The sequence below is a fragment of the Citrus clementina genome, unplaced genomic scaffold, assembly GCF_000493195.1.
Source record: "Citrus clementina cultivar Clemenules unplaced genomic scaffold, Citrus_clementina_v1.0 scaffold_3, whole genome shotgun sequence".
NCBI lineage: Eukaryota > Viridiplantae > Streptophyta > Magnoliopsida > Sapindales > Rutaceae > Citrus > Citrus x clementina.
The window spans coordinates 1,187,874-1,207,041 of NW_006262339.1; the positions used below are offsets into that span (position 1 = coordinate 1,187,874).

Consider the following 19,168-nt stretch of genomic DNA (forward strand, 5'->3'; position numbering starts at 1 on the left):
TCTTCAACTACATTCAATCTAAATCTGAAAATTTTAGACCAAATCGAATCGGCACGGGTTATTTACTCACCACCCGTGGCGGGGTATAATTTTCTTTTCAAGGAAATTGCTGAAGATTCTAAATTGTAGTATCTCTCTTTAATTATTCTTCTTTTTGGACTAACTTATTTTTTTAATAGAAAAAGAAATGGATGAATTTATGGAATATGGGGCACATGAGTTTTCTCATCATTAGATTCTATTCTCACATGGGCCCATATTATAATTTTTTTTTTTTGCCGTTTCGTCATGTGACGTGGTTCCATTGGGCAGTCCATTAAATATACCAAATCTGAGACTTTCCCTATATATTATTATTTATTATAGCCCATGTATCACAATGATAAGCCTATAAAATTATCGTAATATGCATAATATATAAATTATGGGTCTTCCTAAATTACATTCATTTGGTTCGATAAAATTCGTCCATTAACCCACTTGACCCTACTGCTTAATTTTGCAAATCACCCGTAATATTTATATTTGTGACATAACAAATGATATGACATGACATTATTTCGTAGGGTCCTGTAATATATGAGTCATTATGAGGCCTTATTATGTCTGATATAAACAGTGAATTTATGTTGTCAAATAAAAGATTTGTATAATAAAGCAAGAATAATTTTTAATGAACACATTCTTATCTTAATAAATGAGAATGCCGGTAAAATTTTCAAGATACACAAACAAATAAGCATTATCTGCAATTTTTTGTTACACCGATGTCTAACTAGAGAACGACTGAAATAAATCAATTCTAAGAGCGGTAGATCTACTGATATTTGATGCATTACCTGATCTTCTTTACTCTGCGGGATCAAGATGCTCAAAGTGAAATCAGGGGTTGTCCAAGTGGGAAAAATTAACGATACAACATTTTGAAGTGAATTGGCAGGGCGATACGCCATCAACGATAATATTGCAGCAACACCAGAAATGGGTACAAAAATCAAGCCAAAAAAAGAAAAAGAAAAAGAAAATTGCTAATGGATTCACTCACTCCGAATGAATTAATTTAGTTCTCTCCGGCTACTGGTGGAGGAGGTGTTGAACTTTCAGACTTGTTTCCAGAAGATGGCCGATTCTCCGAGTCATTTGGCCTAACATTTTCTATCACTCTAACAACATCAGGCATTTTAGGTCTTTGATCTGGCATACGTACAACACAAGACATTGCAATTTGTAACATCTCGACCATCTCTTCCTCTATGTTGGGATATCTCAACAACTCTACATCGAATACTTCTGCTGTCCACTCCTCTCGAACTACTGAATGAACCCATCTGACCAAGTGAACAAGTTCATCACCACCAGTAGTATGGATGGGGGATTTCCCAGTAAGGATCTCAAGTAGGACTACTCCAAAGCTGTATACATCAGAAGCCTGAGTTGCTTTCCGGGAATCTGTCACTTCTGGGGCACGGTAACCAGCGGCACGGGCAATAACTGGGGCTAGAGCACTTGTAATAGTTGTCAGACCAAGATCAGACACACATCCATACTGTTGGGAGTTGAGAAAGATGTTCGAGGACTTGATGTTGCCATGGACTAGCTTCCCACCATTCGCTGCATGGATCCGAGCTATTCCTCTTGCTGCACCTATAGCTATCCTCATTCGAGTATCCCAATCTAGAGGGATTCTACCTTCTCCTCTCTCACCTGCAGAGCTACAAATGCATTAAACAACGATAAACATGGCGGTGGGCAACTATTTAAGACATTAAAACCATCAGGGTGGGAACTATGAAAGGATTGATCACCTACTTTATAGTTTGTCCTACATGGAAAATAGGGTACGCATGTTGTATCATACGTGATCATCAAAGAGACAGACCATCTACCATAATTGGGACACCAAACAAGATCCTTGATGCAATATCACTGATGTTCAAATAGTTATTATGTTCACTCTTTCGTGATCACATTTGTGTTACATCAAGATCCTTTATAGACAAAGTTACAGCAATAATTATAACTGAAGGTGTTCTGAAAGTACAAGACCTGCGGTCAGATTGGTCAGAAAATTACTTTCATAGTAGCTGAGTGAACATATTTTCTCAAAACAACAAGGAAATGCAGATTATAAAGCTATCAAGTGCTTCCAATAGCCAGGATCACCATTGGTAAGACACAAAAGCAGTTTCCTGAAAACTATATGAACCTCTGACATATTTGGGAAATAAAGAACCAAGCCAAACAAGAATTACCATCACATCCCATATTATGTACTGCTAATTCAAATATCAAATTACAGCATACAAATATAAGGATCTATCAGAACACCTTATGGACAATAATTCAGTCCAGCTATCCTTTTTCTCTAGCATATTATGACTTATTGTTATATCTATCTATCTCCATAGATTTTCAACAAACTTTATTATTATTATTATTATCATGCACATGAATTTGTATTCCAAAATAAGAATTGCAACAATCTGCCAATGATTGAATAAAGCAACATACTGTGTAGCATAGCAGAGACACTTCCCAGACTGTAATAATCATAAACCATAAGCTTCTCATCTTTGGAATAATAATATGCCTTCAGCTCAACCACATTCTCATGTCTAATGCTTCCAACAATCTCCATCTGCTGTTCGAAATCCCGCTTCCCAACATTCACATCCTTCAATCTCTTCACCACCACTGTGGTTCCATCCTCCAATATCGCCTTATAAGCCATGCCAAAGGTTCCTTTGCCCAGTACCTCAGCAGAAGCCCTCAACAAATCCTCCAAATCAAATGCATAATTACAACCCTCAAAGAAAAACAGCCTATTACTTGCATCTTGATTCCTTGAAACTACTTTCTCTGGGGACATTCCTCTCTTTTGTAATGTCCCTGCAAATTCATCCTCCCTCTTTTTTCTTACACAACAGGCAACTATCAGAAACAAAAATGCCAAAAGCCCTAACACACTAGCAGCAATCACAATCCCTAACAATGTAGTTTCACCTATCCTCCTACCACTCTTAGGCCTCAAATGAGATTCACCACGGGGTGCAACATCTGGTGAAGCTCTAGGGGCTAAATTTTCATCAAAAGAAATACTATTACCAACAAAGGCTGAACTCGGGAACCTTTTAAGTGACTGTGGTATGGAACCACTAAGGTTGTTGTTAGCCAAATTTAGCTGTTGCAAGTTGGGTAAGTTGAGATCAGGAATTTTACCAGATAACGAATTGTTTGCAAGATATAAAGCTTCAAGCTGAGTCAAATTCGACAGTGAACGAGGAATGGTCCCATTAAACCCATTGTTAGACAAATTGATAATAGTGAGATTCTTCCAAACAGAAAAATCAGGCAATGTACCTGAAAAGTTGTTGAATTGAAGATAAAGATAGCACAAGCTTTTCAAGTTAATAAAATCAGAAGGAAAATACCCAGTAATGACATTCGATCTAAGACTCAAAATCTTCAAAGCTGATAAGCGACTGATAGTTTTAGGTGGAATCAGACCGCTAAATCCAACACCAGGCAATCTAACGGCTACTACACGCTTCCCATCTTCACTACATTTCACTCCAGTCCAGTGATTACACACTGAAGCGCTCTCATTCCAGTTTAGAGAACGAGAGTGTGGCAAATTGTTGACAAAATCCAACAAAGCTTCCTTATCTTCAACTGGTTCTGCATTTACTTTCGAGAAAATCAGACCCAGATTAAAAATCAAAGTGAAAACACATAAAGCTTTCATTTTCCTTCACTTGCTCTCCAATAACAAGCTAAAAACGAGCTGTTTTTGCCAGTTTCTTGAGCCTCACTACACAATACAAATCTGTGGTTTCTAGCTGGAGAAATAAAAAGGAAAAAAAAGACAGAAAGGTTTTTTTTTTTAAATAATAATTAAATAGATAAAATACGATTATTGAAAAAATAACAAAGAGAACAGAATGTAAGGAAAAAGGGGGGAAGCAGATTCCGAGATTATTGTCTATAAAAGCAGAGATGAGTCTGTATTATTTTGTACATAAAAAAATGAGCTGCAGGCTTTGAATACTGTGTTTCAGTCAAAAAGAGGGGACCTCGGCAATTTTAATTTAAATAAAAGAAGCCTCAAATCGAGCTTCTTTTTGGTTGTTTGTAGCTTGTTCTCCTTTCACTTTTCAGTTGAAAATTGAATTGGTGAGTGAAACAAATAGACCAAGATTTAACTCAACTGTGTAATAGAAGCTTTGTTAAAAAATTATGAAACTCAACTGTGTATCAGGCTTTTGCAGATCCGAACAAAAGATAAAACACTCCTTTCCAGCTTTGCTTGTAACCTCTGTGAACAATCCCGCCTGTAGCAACCCAAAATAATAATAATAATAATAATAATAATAATTCATCAGCCTATGTTAAAATGTGAGGTAAATATTTTATTTATTTATTTCCCTATAACAAAAAAATGTGAAAACGTACAAGTGATGATTTCTCTGTCCAAAGTAGCACGCAGTGAACAGTTATCACTCAAAAAGTGCGCAAAACACTAAAAAAATTTCTCAACACACTTTCACTACCTCACTATTAACTTGAAGAAGAGAAAATGGTGCAGGGTTTAACCGTTTTTGGGTAATAACTTATGTGTCCTTGCTCCATTTTATCACAATCTCGAAAAAGAACTTAATTTACTTTTTCTTTCGTATAGACCCCCTACTGTACTGTAATGCTAGAAACTATTACAAAAATCAGTTATTCGATTGCTATGCTTTTGGAAATGAAAAAAAAAAAAAAAACTCTACAAATGAGTTGATTTCAAATATATAATCAGCAAATAATTAATTTTTTTAAAGAATTATTAATCAATGGCATGTAATTATTTTAACTTACCTAAATTATAAGTACTAGTTCAAATTCAATTATCAATTTTCTAGTCTCAATTTAAATATTTAAAAAAAATTAAAAAATGAACCAAATCAAGTTAGTTCAATTTGGTTCTTGGGTTTTGATCAGTCAGGAAAATTAAGTTAGGTTTGTTTTGTTTTGTTTTTCATAAAAAAAAAAAAGCCTTAATCGAGTTTAAAAAATTGTACATTCTTAAACTGTGTGAATCGAGTTAATAAAAATTTCAAACTAGGTATTTGCTTCTATTTTTTGAAAAGACTAGGGACCCGATATCATCATTTTTCTTCCTTTCTAGTGTAATAATTAACTGCTGCGAGTTTTTACTATCACGGTAACTGAAAACTAATCGAAGGAGAAACGGGGAACAAGTATTTAACGGAAAAGCCGCTGTTCGCGCTGAAGTGGGTTTATTTGGATGGGTCGTTGGTATGAGAGTGATACGTGGGGCCATCATTAATTCCTGGTGATAAGTAAAAGATGGGCTCGGGAAATTTGGACCGTCATTCTCTTTTGTCCGCTATATGCGATGGGCGGATCACTTTCATATGTGGGGCCCAGAAGCCCAGTTACGTTACCGTGAAGTGAAATGTATTTAAAATGCTGCGGCATCTGTTGCCGTTGATTCGGGGTTGAATCCTGAACTTGGAATTCTTGCCGTTGGATTGGGATTGTTGGCAAACTTCAAAACTTCTACGAGTTTATCTGTAACAAGGAAAATATTTTTGTTTTCAATTGACCTCTCGTTTTTAACGTTCTTTTTACTCTTTTACAGTGCATTGGTTTAAGAAATATGATGGGCATTATTTTCAAAATTTTGAAAAATAATAAAGTAGTAATATCATACTAAATACATAAAAAATAGTACATTAATAGTATTCATCATAAGACTACTAATTTACTGATTTAATATAAATTACTCAATTAATGAGTATGCATCACTCACTTGAGATAAAAAAATTTAGAATAATATTTATTTCATTTATAATTGGAGGTTGTGATTACGTTGTTTTATAGATTCATGCTCCACAATTTAAATATTGTCCTATAATAGTTTTTTTTTGACTTTTTAATTATTTAATTGTTCTCAAATTATGGGGATTCTGTAGTTGGACCCATAATTACAATATAGTAAGTCAAAAGCCATAATTCAAAGATAAAAGCTAAAAGACTTGGAAAATCATCCAGTCAAACTAGAATCACAAGCAAACTTACCTAAGGCATTTGCTCTCTGGTGACAAGACGTAATATTATTATTTTACTAAGATTACTTGAATGGAAGACAAATAAAAACTTTATTTTAAAAACTGATCAATGTATATCTGATAGTTACAACTGTGGACTATATAATTCAGCATTATCCTTACACTATTCACTATTGTCAAGTCAAACTAAGCGAGTCCTTTTTTTTTTGGTTTCTTCCCTCTTTTATTCTCAAATCTCTCAGCCCCCGGAGCTTACTGCATGTCTTTATCTACTCAACTAACATTTAGCTGCCACCTTCAATCAGATAGCTCTCGTCGAATGGCCTTAAAAACAATGGCCCTTGGTGTCTGCGAAGGTTGGTTTGGTCCAGATTTGAAAAGCAAAAAAACAACTTGTTATAGCATATGCAGTTGAAGGCGAAACAACCCAATTATGACGCGTCTCTCAAAACCCACCTCCAATGTTTCGTTGCAACAAAGAGCATCCAATTATTAAGACGATTCAAAGTAAGGTTGCGTTTGGATTTTGCCACAATCCTATCAAATTATTGCAAATACTCATTTCTAGGTGACTGAATTGTCCGTTCAATGAAGGCAGAACGGTGAGTTTTTGAGGCATTGACGTGTACGGTGGTAGGGCCAGTCGACATTTAGGTGACAATGTCATATGCAATTGTCTATTGTTTGTTCAGCAAACTCCTGTAATTTGATTTTGCAAATTTGGCACCATCTATTTTAACCTGCTCTACAATGATTCGAGGGCTTTTGACCATATACTTTGACATGACTGTATATCTTTTGAAATGTAAACTTTTTCTGTTTATAACCCATTTCACTAGAAAAAAGTTACGGAAGAAGAAGAAAATAGGATTATCAAGCTAATCTTGTAGAAATTGAGTGCCCGCGTCACTTGTGATAAAAATTTTGGAGTAATTTTTTTTCCCCAAATTATCTAACATCACGCCTCACTTAATTGACTATTTTCTTACCCAAAACACGTGAAAATTAATTTTTTTTTTTTTTTTAGCTCCATTTTCTAAACAGTGTGTAATATATTTGGAGAAATAATTCAGTAATCAATTTCGAGTCAGCGCAGGTGTGTGTGGGCTCATAATTCACATATCCAATAACCCAAGATCTCACCGAGTCCTGGTCTCGTATACAATTTGAGCTACATTAGTTGTTTGGGCATCATTAGCCCGCTATAGCGGGAAAGTTGGGAACATGAGCATTCAGAAGAAGAATTTCCACAGAATCTAACGATCGGCATACAATTTTAACAGGAAAAAAATATTTAAGATTTTGTACATATCTAGGTTACTGCTACAATGGAGATACAATAAAATAGATATCTCCACTTTCTCTTCATTAGCAAATCAGAAGAAGAATTTGCCCTTATTTGCTTTTGCATGTACGTAGAACAAATAGTACAAAATTAGAGTAGCATTATCATTTTCAGAATTGAAATAGTTTATTTAATCTTCGAAGAACCTTGAATTTGAATCACTTCCATCAACTTGAATGTACAAGAGAAAGTTCCAAACGGCCAGTCCATTCCTCACCTGGCTTCAGAGTAATCGGTTTCTCAATTGCTGCCCCGTCAACACAAAGCATGTGCTTGTACTCTTCATCTCCAAAATCTGCCATTGATTTTGATTTCCTCTCCCATGGATTCCACACCACTTGATGAAATCCAAAGCATCTTATTAGGATCATCTTATATTGTTCAATATGGTGCATGCCATCAATATAACTTATAGTTAGCTTGAATTTTTTAAACGGAACTAGCAGAAGCTTACCAACATCTGGGAGTCCTTCTTTGTGTATAACGAATGTTCGCTTTCTTTCATGATCAAAGATTGCAATCTTATCTGAAGAACTGAGATAAACCCGATCAATCTGCAAAATAAGAAAGCACTTACAAATGCAAACTTCTGTGCAATATTTCTGTGGATGCACATAGAAAATTAAGTTACCTCAGATTCAAATGTTAAGGCATCTCCTTGTTCTGTGAAGCGCTCCCTTTGACATAGGTTATCAAGATAGTCAAGAGTCTCCAGCCCCTCGATTCTCACTTCACTGTTAGCATAATTATTGCTCAGTCAGTGTACAAAGCTTATTGTATATATTAAAAAAAAAAAAAAAAACTACTGCTGATCATCAATATCGTGCAAGGCAGATGAAGCAAATGGGCTCCCTTTTCATAATATTCAAACTTTAGCTACACTTATCCATGCCCTACTTGGCCTGCTGATCATAAATATCTTAATAGCTTGCACTATAAATGCTTATTAGTAAATCAATATTCCTATTAGTCTATTATCAACATTAATATGACAACTACTACTATACCTGATATCAGAGATGGCGAAATATGTATGATAGGCAATTGAGAAACTAAACGGCTTGCAATTGATATTCCTGATGCGTGATAGCAGAGCAAGATTCCCATCTGCTGTCAAAGACACCCTAAGACGGAACTCGAAACTGAAAAGTAAGAAGTAATGATTGTAATAAGTATTAATTGAAGTGAAATTACACATGCCGACTTGTGCCGAACTAGAATCAATAGAGAAATTTGTGGGGCAACCAGTTCAGGTGATAATCTTTCCTGAACTACTGTCAATAGTTTCATTTGGGAGGATCATAAACGGTTTCTAGATATACAGGATCTTACCTGTGCGGCCAGATTTTCAAATCTTCTTCAGATGGCTTAAGTAGCAAGTCAACATACACCTTGCCATGGGAATCACTGGGTTTCAATGGTGGTGGATTATCATCAATGACCCAAATCCTGTTCCTGGCAAACCCATGTTGCTCTAGCAAGCCCCGGTTTCCAAACTAACACAGATGGAAGCAAACCCGGAAGTCAAATGCTTTTACAATTGTTCACCACTGAAATGCATAAATGATAAAATACCTGCGGAAAGCAGATGGGAATTCCTCCTCTCACAGCATGTGGGGGCTTGAAAATTGCCTATGCTCAATGGAACCACAAAAGCAGTAAAATTTAAACTTAGTTGAAGGGATAGAATTCATTGGGAAGTTTAGGATTTGACATAAAAGTAAAAAATTTACCCACCACAAATCCCACCAAAATGGCAAAGTGAATCCCAAGGTTACCTTAGTACTTGTGAATAACAATTCTTCTCCTCTTTCAGTCCTCCACGACAGCGCTTGTCCTCCATGTAAGCTAATCTGCATTAATTAACATCAATAAGGAGCATAAAGTGTATTTTCTAAGCCAAAATTGCACATGTGATATGAACGTTTCATCGAATTTTCAATCCTTCCTAATGAATTTAAATGAAAAACGAAAGGCAGGAAAAATGGTTCTCACTTTTGCAGAAGCCCCCCGAGGGTTTCGAAGCACAACCTGTTCTATTCCATTTCTATCTTTGGTAACTTCAACTGCTGCTCTCTGATCAGAGGCTGCCCCAGAATCTTTCATAGTAAAAACACAGTAAGGACATAAAAAAAAAAAAGAGTAAACAAAAAAACAGAACTCTTTTGCTCTGAATCCAAAACAATGCTTGAAGTAACTCTCAAACTTTGAACAGAAAGGGCTTGTGAACAATATTAACTATTAAAAGGCTTAACAGTCACTGAAGCAGTTGAAAATCAGAACTTGCCCACCCCTCAACACTTTTCTTGTGACACACCAATATTGCCGTGAACTGAAATGAAATTTCAACTACCTTAGTATGTCTTCACCACAAAAACTTTCAATAACACGAATCCCGTCAATCTCAAAGACTCGATCTTAGTGACCTGATTTTATTGTAAACTACCAACAACTCACTTTCAAGCAAAATAAATGTCCGTCAAAACGAGGGGAAAAAACATTGTTACCCAGATAACTCAACCGTCTAATTTTCAAAGTAAGAACCAAAAACCAATCAAAGCTCCTTTATCGTGCTCTAGTTTCAAACAAAGACATCAATGAATAAAGTCGTAGCGTCTACCAAAGAGGATGAAGTTTACAAGGCAAAGAGTAAACAGCTAAAAATTGAAAGGCCAAGAAAGCACTTGTAGGAAACACTCGTTAATGATTTGTGTGACCTTGTCCTAATTTCAAACAAATATTGAAAGGTCAGGTTTTGAAGAGATCATCATATTATGATCATGATCTTCAGATGTATGAAGATGATTGACTGATAATTTATTGGTTTCTCATGTATAAAAGTCTTAAAATATTCTTAAAAACCTGAAATTTTTTTTGTTGATATTTTAGCGTTCAACTGTGCTGGCTCTCAATCATGAACATGCGACCATAATTAACTGAAATAACTACCCACTGAAAAATATTAGGATAATGAAATTGTTTTCTTTTTTGGCGTTTTTCCCCTTAAGGATTACTTATTTTCCCTTTTACCCAAAGAAGGTATCATTCTTTTACACGAAATTGGACTTGTTTACAGCATCATTGAGATTCCGTACTTTCCCATTTATGTGTGTGTATATATATATATAATTGAAAAAAAGGATAGGCTTTGAAATTTATTCGATGAAGCCTATCCTTGTCCTTGTCATGTGATAATTAGGACCAATCCATTTACATTTTGGCAATATTTTTTACATTAGATCACCGGCCAAAATACCTCATCTTTGTTTAATTGATAGAAAGAAACACGTCTGACTGTGTTTCTTTTCTATCTAAAATGTTGAGCCGTATATTTTTATTTAGAAAAGTTGATATTTGAATAAAGAATATTATCCTCAGGAATATTCAGCAACCTCTTGCTTAGTCAACAGAGTACGAGTAAAGTGCAGCAAACTGGGAATGATTCAGAATATTTTCACTTCTGAAGGAGAAGGAACATGCATGTTGCCAAGTTGTTGAAGAAAATTCCCAACTAGCACACTCAGCGCTAGCCGCCCACGGAACAATCTTTAAAAGGTAGGCAGGTTGAAAAGAAAGCAAAGCTGCGTCATTCTCTTTCAGTTTCGGTTAAAGTTTGAAAAATGAAAAACATGCTTTTGAATCGAACCTTCCAAAAATGTTTTTGACTTAGTCATTGAAGTGAAGATGAGGAAAAAAAAAAAAGTGGTAGAGAAGATTCCAAGACTAGCAGTTAATTTGCAAATTTCAACAACCAACTTCTATGAAATTAACGTAACAAGCACACAACCCCCCACCCCCCACACACAACAACAACCAAAGAAAAAAAAAAGGGACTCATTGGTTGAGTCACGCGGAAAGACCCACAATTTTTCTCATTCATTAAATGAAAAATCCAACAACATTTACTAAGCTTGTCCCTAAATCTTGCAATAACTGACAGTAGTAAGTTATTGGGATCCTTTTTATTCCAAAGGAAATCATTTTACCCCCCCAACAAAAAAAAAAAAGAAAGCATGATGTTGGAATATAAAGCCATTATAATACATCTTGTGAGCAATTCCTCAAACTCCATATGAATCCCAACTATATTCAATGTGCCTGCATCAGCATAGGCTTTGGAAAGAATCATATCAATAGTGTGACAAAATTCTCTTGAATCAATTAGTAAATCCATGTTTCCACTTAGCTCAGACTTCAGTACGTTGGCTTCTCCTATTCTTCACTGGTTCTCTACAGCAGGCATTTGAGACGAATGCTGGAAAACAATGGCCTTCCTCACCTCTACCTATACAGTTTGTTTTTAATACTAACATGCAAGTCAGATCACACAGCTGCGCATATGACTCCTGGGCCTGCAGTATTCACATAGTGAAAGCTATAAACCAGAAAAATAGTTCAGTTTGGCCTTAATCCTCCTTGAGAATTAGACCATCTATGAAAATATAGACTTACTCAGCCTTAGTTTTGTATTATAATGTCTAGCTTCCTAAAATTAGAGAGGGAGGGAGAAACCTGAGGTCCATGAGGCGCAGCAAAACTTCGAATCGTCCACATGGTTAACATCAAGCCCAATGAACCATGATCCGGCACTGATATCATCATGGGCATATGTTTGAAGAATAGACCTTTAAAATCAATATGGGATGGTCAATACAGTCCAGCTAACGATGTCTGTCGTATAGTATATGTACTACAGCAAAGACATACAAAGGGAAAAAAGACTAAAAGGCACCTATTAATTGAGATATACTGTGCCAAAGCACGTGAAATGGTATACAAGTCACCAGAAGCATATCGAAAGTACCTATACCATCAAGAACAAAGTAACAGGAATAACAAAAAATCCATAATAAAATTGTTAAATTTCAAGAACAAATAACAACAGAAATGCTACTGCATAGATGCATAGTTAATGCTGCACCCAGTAATGAAGCCACAATAAGACACAATCACACTACTCTTAACTAAAATTTCCAGCAACAAGCAAAATCAAATTTCTGTATTACCATTTTCCATCACCAAATTTCCACCAGTCTGGTTCGTACCACCTCTGCGTCCTGCAAAATGTTGATAACTTGAGTATTAGATAAATAATAATGAAATAACATTTTATTTCCAGAAAAACTATAACTAACAACGTTTTTAGTAACTCACGGCTCTGAAAATACTTCGCCTGATTTCATGCATCCAATATAAACACGAGGCTTATCTAAATGACTAGAAAGTGCTGCTCCTAGGGCATCTGCATGACAAACAAATGACAAGCTATATGAATTGTAAGCACAGTAAAAATTGTGCTGACCTAAACCCATTTCTCTCATTTTTCCCAAAAAAGAAAAATTTCCTTCATTCTTTTTGGTTGCCTCACTAAGCATTTCATTATTGCCATCTTAAAACTTACAAATCTAGTCGTCCAAGAGTCTATGGAACTTCACAATAACTATGTTGAGCCAAACAGTTTGCATTACTTAATATCACTATTCTTCTTGATCGCAGTTCCAGGGTTACCTAGGCTAATATAATTTCCTGCCAGATATATACGGAGAAGGAGGGGCAAAGTTCAGTTTGGTCTCAGGCAACATGTGTAATAATCTCACATGGAAGCGGTATTTTGTTTGTACCCAAACAAATTAATAAGGATTACATACCAATATTAACATAAACATCATCATTGACCTTAGTATAAAACTCAGCATCCCACTTCTCAACAGCATGTACAAAAAATGATTTCATCTTTTTTGCAAGCTCCTCAGGTGCTTCCACGTGGTCATCCTGTGCAAACAAAAGGAAGGAAATGCGACATAATATCTGCTCCTACAAATTGCCATCTCTAAAGCAATTAAATGCCAACTTTAATAGACCAGATAGCTACTGGAAATGCACAAATTTTCATGACAAGTGAAAAAACAAGGAACTATATAAACTGCATGAAGTGTATGAACAATCAAACATACACCTACAGACACAAAAATATGAGAAAACGCACTACAATAGGTTTGGATGCCATCTATGATTCAATCCAGTCGTTACGTCTTTACTCCGTTGAGGCTTGAGCTCAAAAAATTATTGACAGACTTTGAAAGCCAACTTTTTAAACAAGGAAATATGCAACCTTAAGAATATTATAAAATGTTCATACGCGAATAAACAATTTTTTTTCAAATAATTTCAACTTAAGAACTGAACGTACAAGAATAATGAAGTCATTGGTCTGACTATTTTCACTGTCAATCTCTGTGTCAAAAGAGTCTCCACGATTTGCACTGCAATTTATATAATATTAAATTAACAGAAAATTGTAAACTTTCTCTAGTATAAATAAAAATCACAAAAATAGAGACCTTCTTCCTATCACAAATCGCACAACAATGCCTTTATTATCCTGCAGTTCCCGTAAAGCTGCACCTGCATACACAGTATTTTCAGATTAACTATTACTAAAAGATACAAATTAGTTTTTCTAGTGGCCAGATACTCAAAAAACCAAAGCATAATTGAAAGAAAACCAATAAAATTTGAAATAGCCGAATTTTCCGCGGTATGAAAGGTTACCAGTCGACATCCATGCCTCTCGTATTGCATCTCTATTTTTCTTCCGGCCAAATGTTGTGATAATTCCTATAACAGCTAAATGTCTTTTCTTAGAATGTTGTGTATCATTCTGTGACAAGGAACCAGAAACAAAACCTTCCTGCCTAGCCGCGGCCAAGTCCATCTCAATAGCCGATAATCTCATCTGTTGTTCCCTGACAAACGCAGAACCACCAATAAAAATTAAAAAAATAACACAAGATATCACAAAATATATCCCAAAAAATTCATACAAAATGAGGCGGCACTCATCACGTGGATTATGAAATAGTTCAATAAATTATTTTAAAAACTGTGAAATTATCCACAAACTGATAATATATGCTACCTCATTTGGAATGAACCTGTTTGGACAAGTATTGGGGATACATAAGCAGCATTACTCTAAACTTAAATATTGTATATTATCAAATTTTGAAAAATGTGGAACAATGATAACAACCTACCTGCAAGCTATAAGTTTTAGTGTTTCATCAACAGACACAACAGAATAATTCTGAAATTGGAAATTCAATCACCTTATTAGTTTTTGCCATAAAAATATCTCAACCCACCAAACAATACGCAGCAACAAAGGTGGTACATTTGTAATTTAAATTTCCAAAATATATATATATATATTTACCTGCATAGTTCTCTTATCAAGCTCTTTTACTAAGTACGTCCTACTCTCCGCGTCCTGCCACAAGCTATAATTAAAAGAAACGTTCTTAATAAAAAATTAAATTAATTTAAATTTGAGAAAAAAAATCAACTATCAGAATCTTAAGATTAAACAAACCGGCTGGCAACGTAAATGGTGGCCATGGTAGCGAACATGGCGAGCACAAGACCCGCGACTCGCGACTCAAATGTGGAGTTCGAAAGCCGGTTATATGCGGCCCGCCCATGCATTTTTTATTCAATGGTCAGTAAAAATGATCAAAGTGTTTTACACAATTAAATATTAATCAATATATTTGGCAGTGCTTGAATTTCTGTTAATTTGTTTGGCCGGATCTAGAAAGAAGCAGAGGGTGAGAGGAGCTCTGAGTTTGAATCTGAAATGGATCCAAGAGTGTGTTTAATTAGTTAATTACTGAGTTTGGTCGATGAATGAAACGTGGGACTAACTGACTAGTGGATCGTGTTTGTCGGTTTCATTTACAAAATTCAAGTAAGAAGAAACCTGAACAGTAACGAACCTTTTTTTCCAGTTCAACGTTGTGTTTGTTTTATCTCCTTATTAATTTGGTAATTAGTAATTAATTACTGTTTAGATGATGGGCTAAATGATACGTTGGTGAATTTAGTTGGGCCACGCCCACGTGGGTACCCAAATTGATTGATACTAGATGCACCCAACCTAGACTCTCTTTTCGAGTAGCGGGCAGTCAGCCCCGATGGAGTCCATGTAATCAATATCAAATATTTAGAACAGATTTTCAATTTTAAAAAAAAAAAAAAACTTAAGAGGAGATCGTAATATTTGTGAAAATTCAGGGACCTGTGTGGACTGTGGATAAATAAAAAAATTTTTAAAAAAAAGGGAAAAACATTGGAGAAAAAAACAAAACCAAGGGGACTCGTCACTCGTGATCGTAAATTATAGGAAGCAGGAAAACCCACCTGTTACTAACCTTACCCGCACCGTCTGTCTCTCCTTAGCGATCGAAGAAAGTCGAATCGCTCTTCTCATTTTGATATCAACAATCTAATCAAATCAAAAGATCCCGCGAAAATGAACGACGCTGATGTTTCGAAGCAGATCCAGCAGATGGTGCGGTTTATCCGCCAAGAAGCTGAAGAGAAAGCCAACGAGATCTCAGTTTCTGCCGAAGAAGTAAGTCTATTAGCTTCACAATTCAAAATTTAATGATTATTTTATAATTATTTTCTCGGATTTATATGTTTTACTAGTGATTCTCGATTGACTGTACGTAATTCCTTTGTTGTTTTTTCTCTCTTTTATTTATTTATTTATTTTGTAACTGATCTTGTATTTGTTAACTTTTTTTAGGAATTCAACATAGAGAAGTTGCAGCTGGTGGAAGCAGAGAAGAAGAAGATCAGACAAGAGTACGAGCGGAAAGAGAAGCAAGTCGAAATCAGAAAGAAGATGTAATTGATTTATTTTTAACTGGATTTAAGATTGATTATGCTTTTAGATTTATGTTTTTTTTTTCTGATTTTGATTTGATTTTATTCAAATTTAGACCTTTTAGTTGTTTTTGGAGTAGTTATGCTTGCTAGTTTTGTGAAATTAGTGTGAAGGACTGGAGTCAGTTTTCTTGGTATCTTGTATTGGAATTTATGAATCAATTAGCTGTTATTACTATCGTTTTTGCAAAATTTGGAAGTAAATCTAGATATTAAGATTTTAGATAATTTTGTTTGTTTTGATGAAAATTTGAGTGACTGATTCGAAAATACATGATTTTGTTGTATAATTGGACATTATATAGAAAACTGTTTTTAACATGAATTGATTATATGATTATTACCTACATAATGCTGGTATATTGATGAGTGAGATTTATTTAATTTTTCCTTTTGGCTTCATGGTAGTGAGTACTCCATGCAGCTGAATGCTTCTCGGATCAAAGTTCTTCAAGCTCAGGATGATTTGGTCAGTAATATGATGGAGGCAGCATCAAAGGAGGTTTTGAATGTGAGTCGCGATCACAATTCATATAAGAAGCTTTTGAAGGGTCTTATTGTTCAGGTCAGTGGAATCAAGCTCGTTTTTCCCCTTTTCTGTGTTTTTTCAATCAGTCACTCCTAAAAAAAGTGTCTTAAGAGATTTTACCGACTTCAACAGTATCTATGCACCCTGTATTTTTGCTATATGTTTCTAAGTGAAAGGGATACCTTTCCAAAATAGTTATGAGGAGAAAAAGAGCCAAAACATTCAGTTTGAGTGTTGTATGTATGCACATCATATCATTCCACGAAAAGAAAATGCGTTGATACTTTTCCCACGACTCCTGAGAACATTTTAATGAAGGTTCTGAAGATGTTTCTTCTGATGATCTGAGTTTTCAGCGTTATTTATATCAAAGAGTGAAATATTACATCTTTTTTTCAGAGTTTGCTCAGGCTGAAAGAGCCAGCTGTGTTACTGAGATGCCGCAAAGATGACCATCATTTGGTGGAGTCTGTTTTGGAGTCAGCAAAAGAGGAATATGCACAGAAATTGCAGGTTCACCCACCAGAGATAATTGTGGATCATCACATCTATCTTCCGCCTGGCCCTGGCCATCATAATGCCCATGGTCCATCCTGGTAAATTTTTTCAGCTGAGCTAGCCCGCATTGCTTAAGTGTTGTACATACTGCAGCATTTTCAACCTTTTAAAAAAAAGCAGTTTATCTACCAATTCATCCACCTATAACTTTTAAGGGGGCTCCGGTGAATATAATATACTGGGTCAGAACTGTTGCCATAATGCTACCATTGGTCAGTAGAATGCTTGTGGTGTTTCTCAATTTTTCGAGTTAGTTTTTTTCATCTGTTAATTGTGAAACTAGAATAATGCCTAATTGGGTTGCTAATCTTTTATCTTCTTAAATGTTTTCTCTTCATGAGAAAATGGTGATGGAATAGCTTGCTTATAATAATGTTGGTTTGCTTGAGCAGCTCAGGAGGTGTCGTGGTGGCTTCTCGAGATGGGAAGATAGTATGTGAGAATACCCTTGATGCACGGTTGGATGTTGTGTTCCGTAAAAAACTTCCTGAGGTATTCCATTTTTAAAATTTATCATTATTATTGTTTTTGCCTGTTTCTTTAGCAGTAATCTAACATATCTTGGTGGTATAAATGTTTTATTCTCCTCCATTCCTAATGTGATCATATTGAAGAATAAATAAGACACGGACAGATAAATTAACTTATTGTTTCACTATTTAGAAAATAACAATCTTGATGCTGATTCCTTATTTATTCGCATCATCAGGCTTGTCAGCAATTGATAATTTTGGTATAATTGAAAACTAGGAATACGATTCAAACTTTATAGTCATCAATTAATTTGCCATTGGCTTCTGCATCTGTTGTTGATTTTATAGTGTTAACTAGTAAACAATCAAATGCTTTTGGAGAAGGCCACTAATATGGTGTTTTTGTGATTATAATTTGGTTTAATTTTCACAATGTCTTTATTTTTTTTGGTTTTGGGGGGGGACCACAGATTATTTATTTATTTTAGTACTTGAATAACCTATCGATGATGATGTTCATGTAAGATTGTTTTAATTTGTCAAGTGTATTCATTTTTGCTTCTTCTACTGCAGATCCGGAAGCAGCTCGTCAGTCAGGTTGCTGCATGATGAGTTAATTTGAATTGTTTGTCACCCTCTGATTATTCATGTCCGAAGTTTTTAAGTTTAGTTATTGACCATAAAATTTATTATTTCCTGTTTGTTTGCATATTTTAAATTATAATGTTTGCAGAATATCTTTATTTGTGAAAATCAGTGAATCTGTTCTTGGATTTGGTGCTCAAATCTTTTGGGGTGTGGCCGGCTAATATAATAATAAATATTTTGCATAAGTTCGTCTGTTTTATGTCGACTGTAATTTCTGATGGTTGGGATTTGTAATGAGATATGCAGTTTGCACATTTTTTCGGTAAGCTTTACGAACTTTGCGTTAACAAGAAGTTTTGGTTATATTCTCAATTCTTTTATTTGGAAAAGCTTGGCGTGATGGAAGAGTTGAGAATGAGAAAATTACTCAATGATATACAAGTATACAACGAAAAATATGGAGGGTGTGACCAAAAAAATTAATTGAGCCGTGTAACATTGAAGCCAAAGTTGGATAGATGTCAGATTTTGGTTTAATGTCTCGTTACAGTAATCAGGAGTGTTTTAATTCCTCAATCAATGATGTTGGGTCATTTCAATTCGAACAAGTGTTTCTGGTTCTAAAATTATTCATTCCTCAAGCCTTCTAGAACACTGCACAAAACAAATGTTTTTGCCAAGGACAGGGCTACGTTGCAGACTCTCTATGTAACAGCTCAGTGCAAACTGGCCTTGTGTCGGCTGAGTTCCAACAGCTTTTCCTCTCTCCTGCAACGCGTGGATGCTCCCCATTTGCTTTGTTACACACAGAGTCTGTAACATAGCAAGCTCCGTTTGCCAATAGTCAACTTATATATATATATATATA

At 35.2% G+C, this 19,168-nt stretch overlaps 4 protein-coding genes across 10 annotated transcripts; 1 reads left to right on the forward strand and 3 right to left on the reverse strand.

Moving 5' to 3' along the window:
• Positions 1 to 907: 907 nt before the first annotated feature.
• Positions 908 to 4,510, reverse strand: LOC18047339 (probable inactive receptor kinase At4g23740). Its single transcript, XM_006439349.2, has 4 exons — positions 4,453 to 4,510; positions 4,249 to 4,331; positions 2,512 to 3,839; positions 908 to 1,704 (listed from the first exon to the last, which is right to left on the reverse strand). The coding sequence occupies exons 3-4, from the start codon at positions 3,743 to 3,745 to the stop codon at positions 1,061 to 1,063; spliced, it is 1,878 nt and encodes a 625-aa protein (XP_006439412.1). The 5' UTR covers positions 3,746 to 3,839; positions 4,249 to 4,331; positions 4,453 to 4,510; the 3' UTR covers positions 908 to 1,060.
• A 2,849-nt stretch (positions 4,511 to 7,359) lies between these two features.
• On the reverse strand, positions 7,360 to 10,500 carry LOC18047340 (putative glucose-6-phosphate 1-epimerase). The gene is made up of 8 exons (XM_006439350.2): positions 9,418 to 10,500; positions 9,201 to 9,275; positions 8,998 to 9,054; positions 8,755 to 8,918; positions 8,430 to 8,564; positions 8,054 to 8,156; positions 7,877 to 7,976; positions 7,360 to 7,759 (listed from the first exon to the last, which is right to left on the reverse strand). Exons 1-8 carry the CDS (start codon positions 9,526 to 9,528, stop codon positions 7,590 to 7,592), a joined length of 915 nt encoding a protein of 304 aa, XP_006439413.1. The 5' UTR covers positions 9,529 to 10,500; the 3' UTR covers positions 7,360 to 7,589.
• Positions 10,501 to 11,263: 763 nt separating this feature from the next.
• On the reverse strand, positions 11,264 to 15,200 carry LOC18047341 (hydroxyproline O-galactosyltransferase HPGT1). 7 transcript variants are annotated; one of them, XM_024189276.1, is made up of 12 exons: positions 14,795 to 15,200; positions 14,639 to 14,702; positions 14,460 to 14,509; positions 13,975 to 14,168; positions 13,764 to 13,827; positions 13,613 to 13,685; positions 13,071 to 13,194; positions 12,577 to 12,664; positions 12,429 to 12,479; positions 12,155 to 12,226; positions 11,935 to 12,047; positions 11,650 to 11,774 (listed from the first exon to the last, which is right to left on the reverse strand). In XM_024189276.1, exons 1-12 carry the CDS (start codon positions 14,905 to 14,907, stop codon positions 11,746 to 11,748), a joined length of 1,035 nt encoding a protein of 344 aa, XP_024045044.1. In that variant the 5' UTR covers positions 14,908 to 15,200; the 3' UTR covers positions 11,650 to 11,745. The 7 variants fall into 7 exon arrangements, with proteins under 7 accessions (XP_006439414.1, XP_024045047.1, XP_024045048.1 ...); XM_024189277.1 differs by having other exon boundaries at positions 11,702 to 11,797; XM_006439351.2 differs by lacking the exon at positions 12,577 to 12,664 and having other exon boundaries at positions 11,264 to 11,774.
• Positions 15,201 to 15,444: 244 nt separating this feature from the next.
• LOC18047342 (V-type proton ATPase subunit E) lies at positions 15,445 to 18,485 on the forward strand. Its single transcript, XM_006439352.2, has 6 exons — positions 15,445 to 15,835; positions 16,013 to 16,113; positions 16,561 to 16,717; positions 17,081 to 17,277; positions 17,632 to 17,731; positions 18,286 to 18,485. Exons 1-6 carry the CDS (start codon positions 15,734 to 15,736, stop codon positions 18,319 to 18,321), a joined length of 693 nt encoding a protein of 230 aa, XP_006439415.1. The 5' UTR covers positions 15,445 to 15,733; the 3' UTR covers positions 18,322 to 18,485.
• The last annotated feature ends 683 nt before the right edge of the window (positions 18,486 to 19,168 follow it).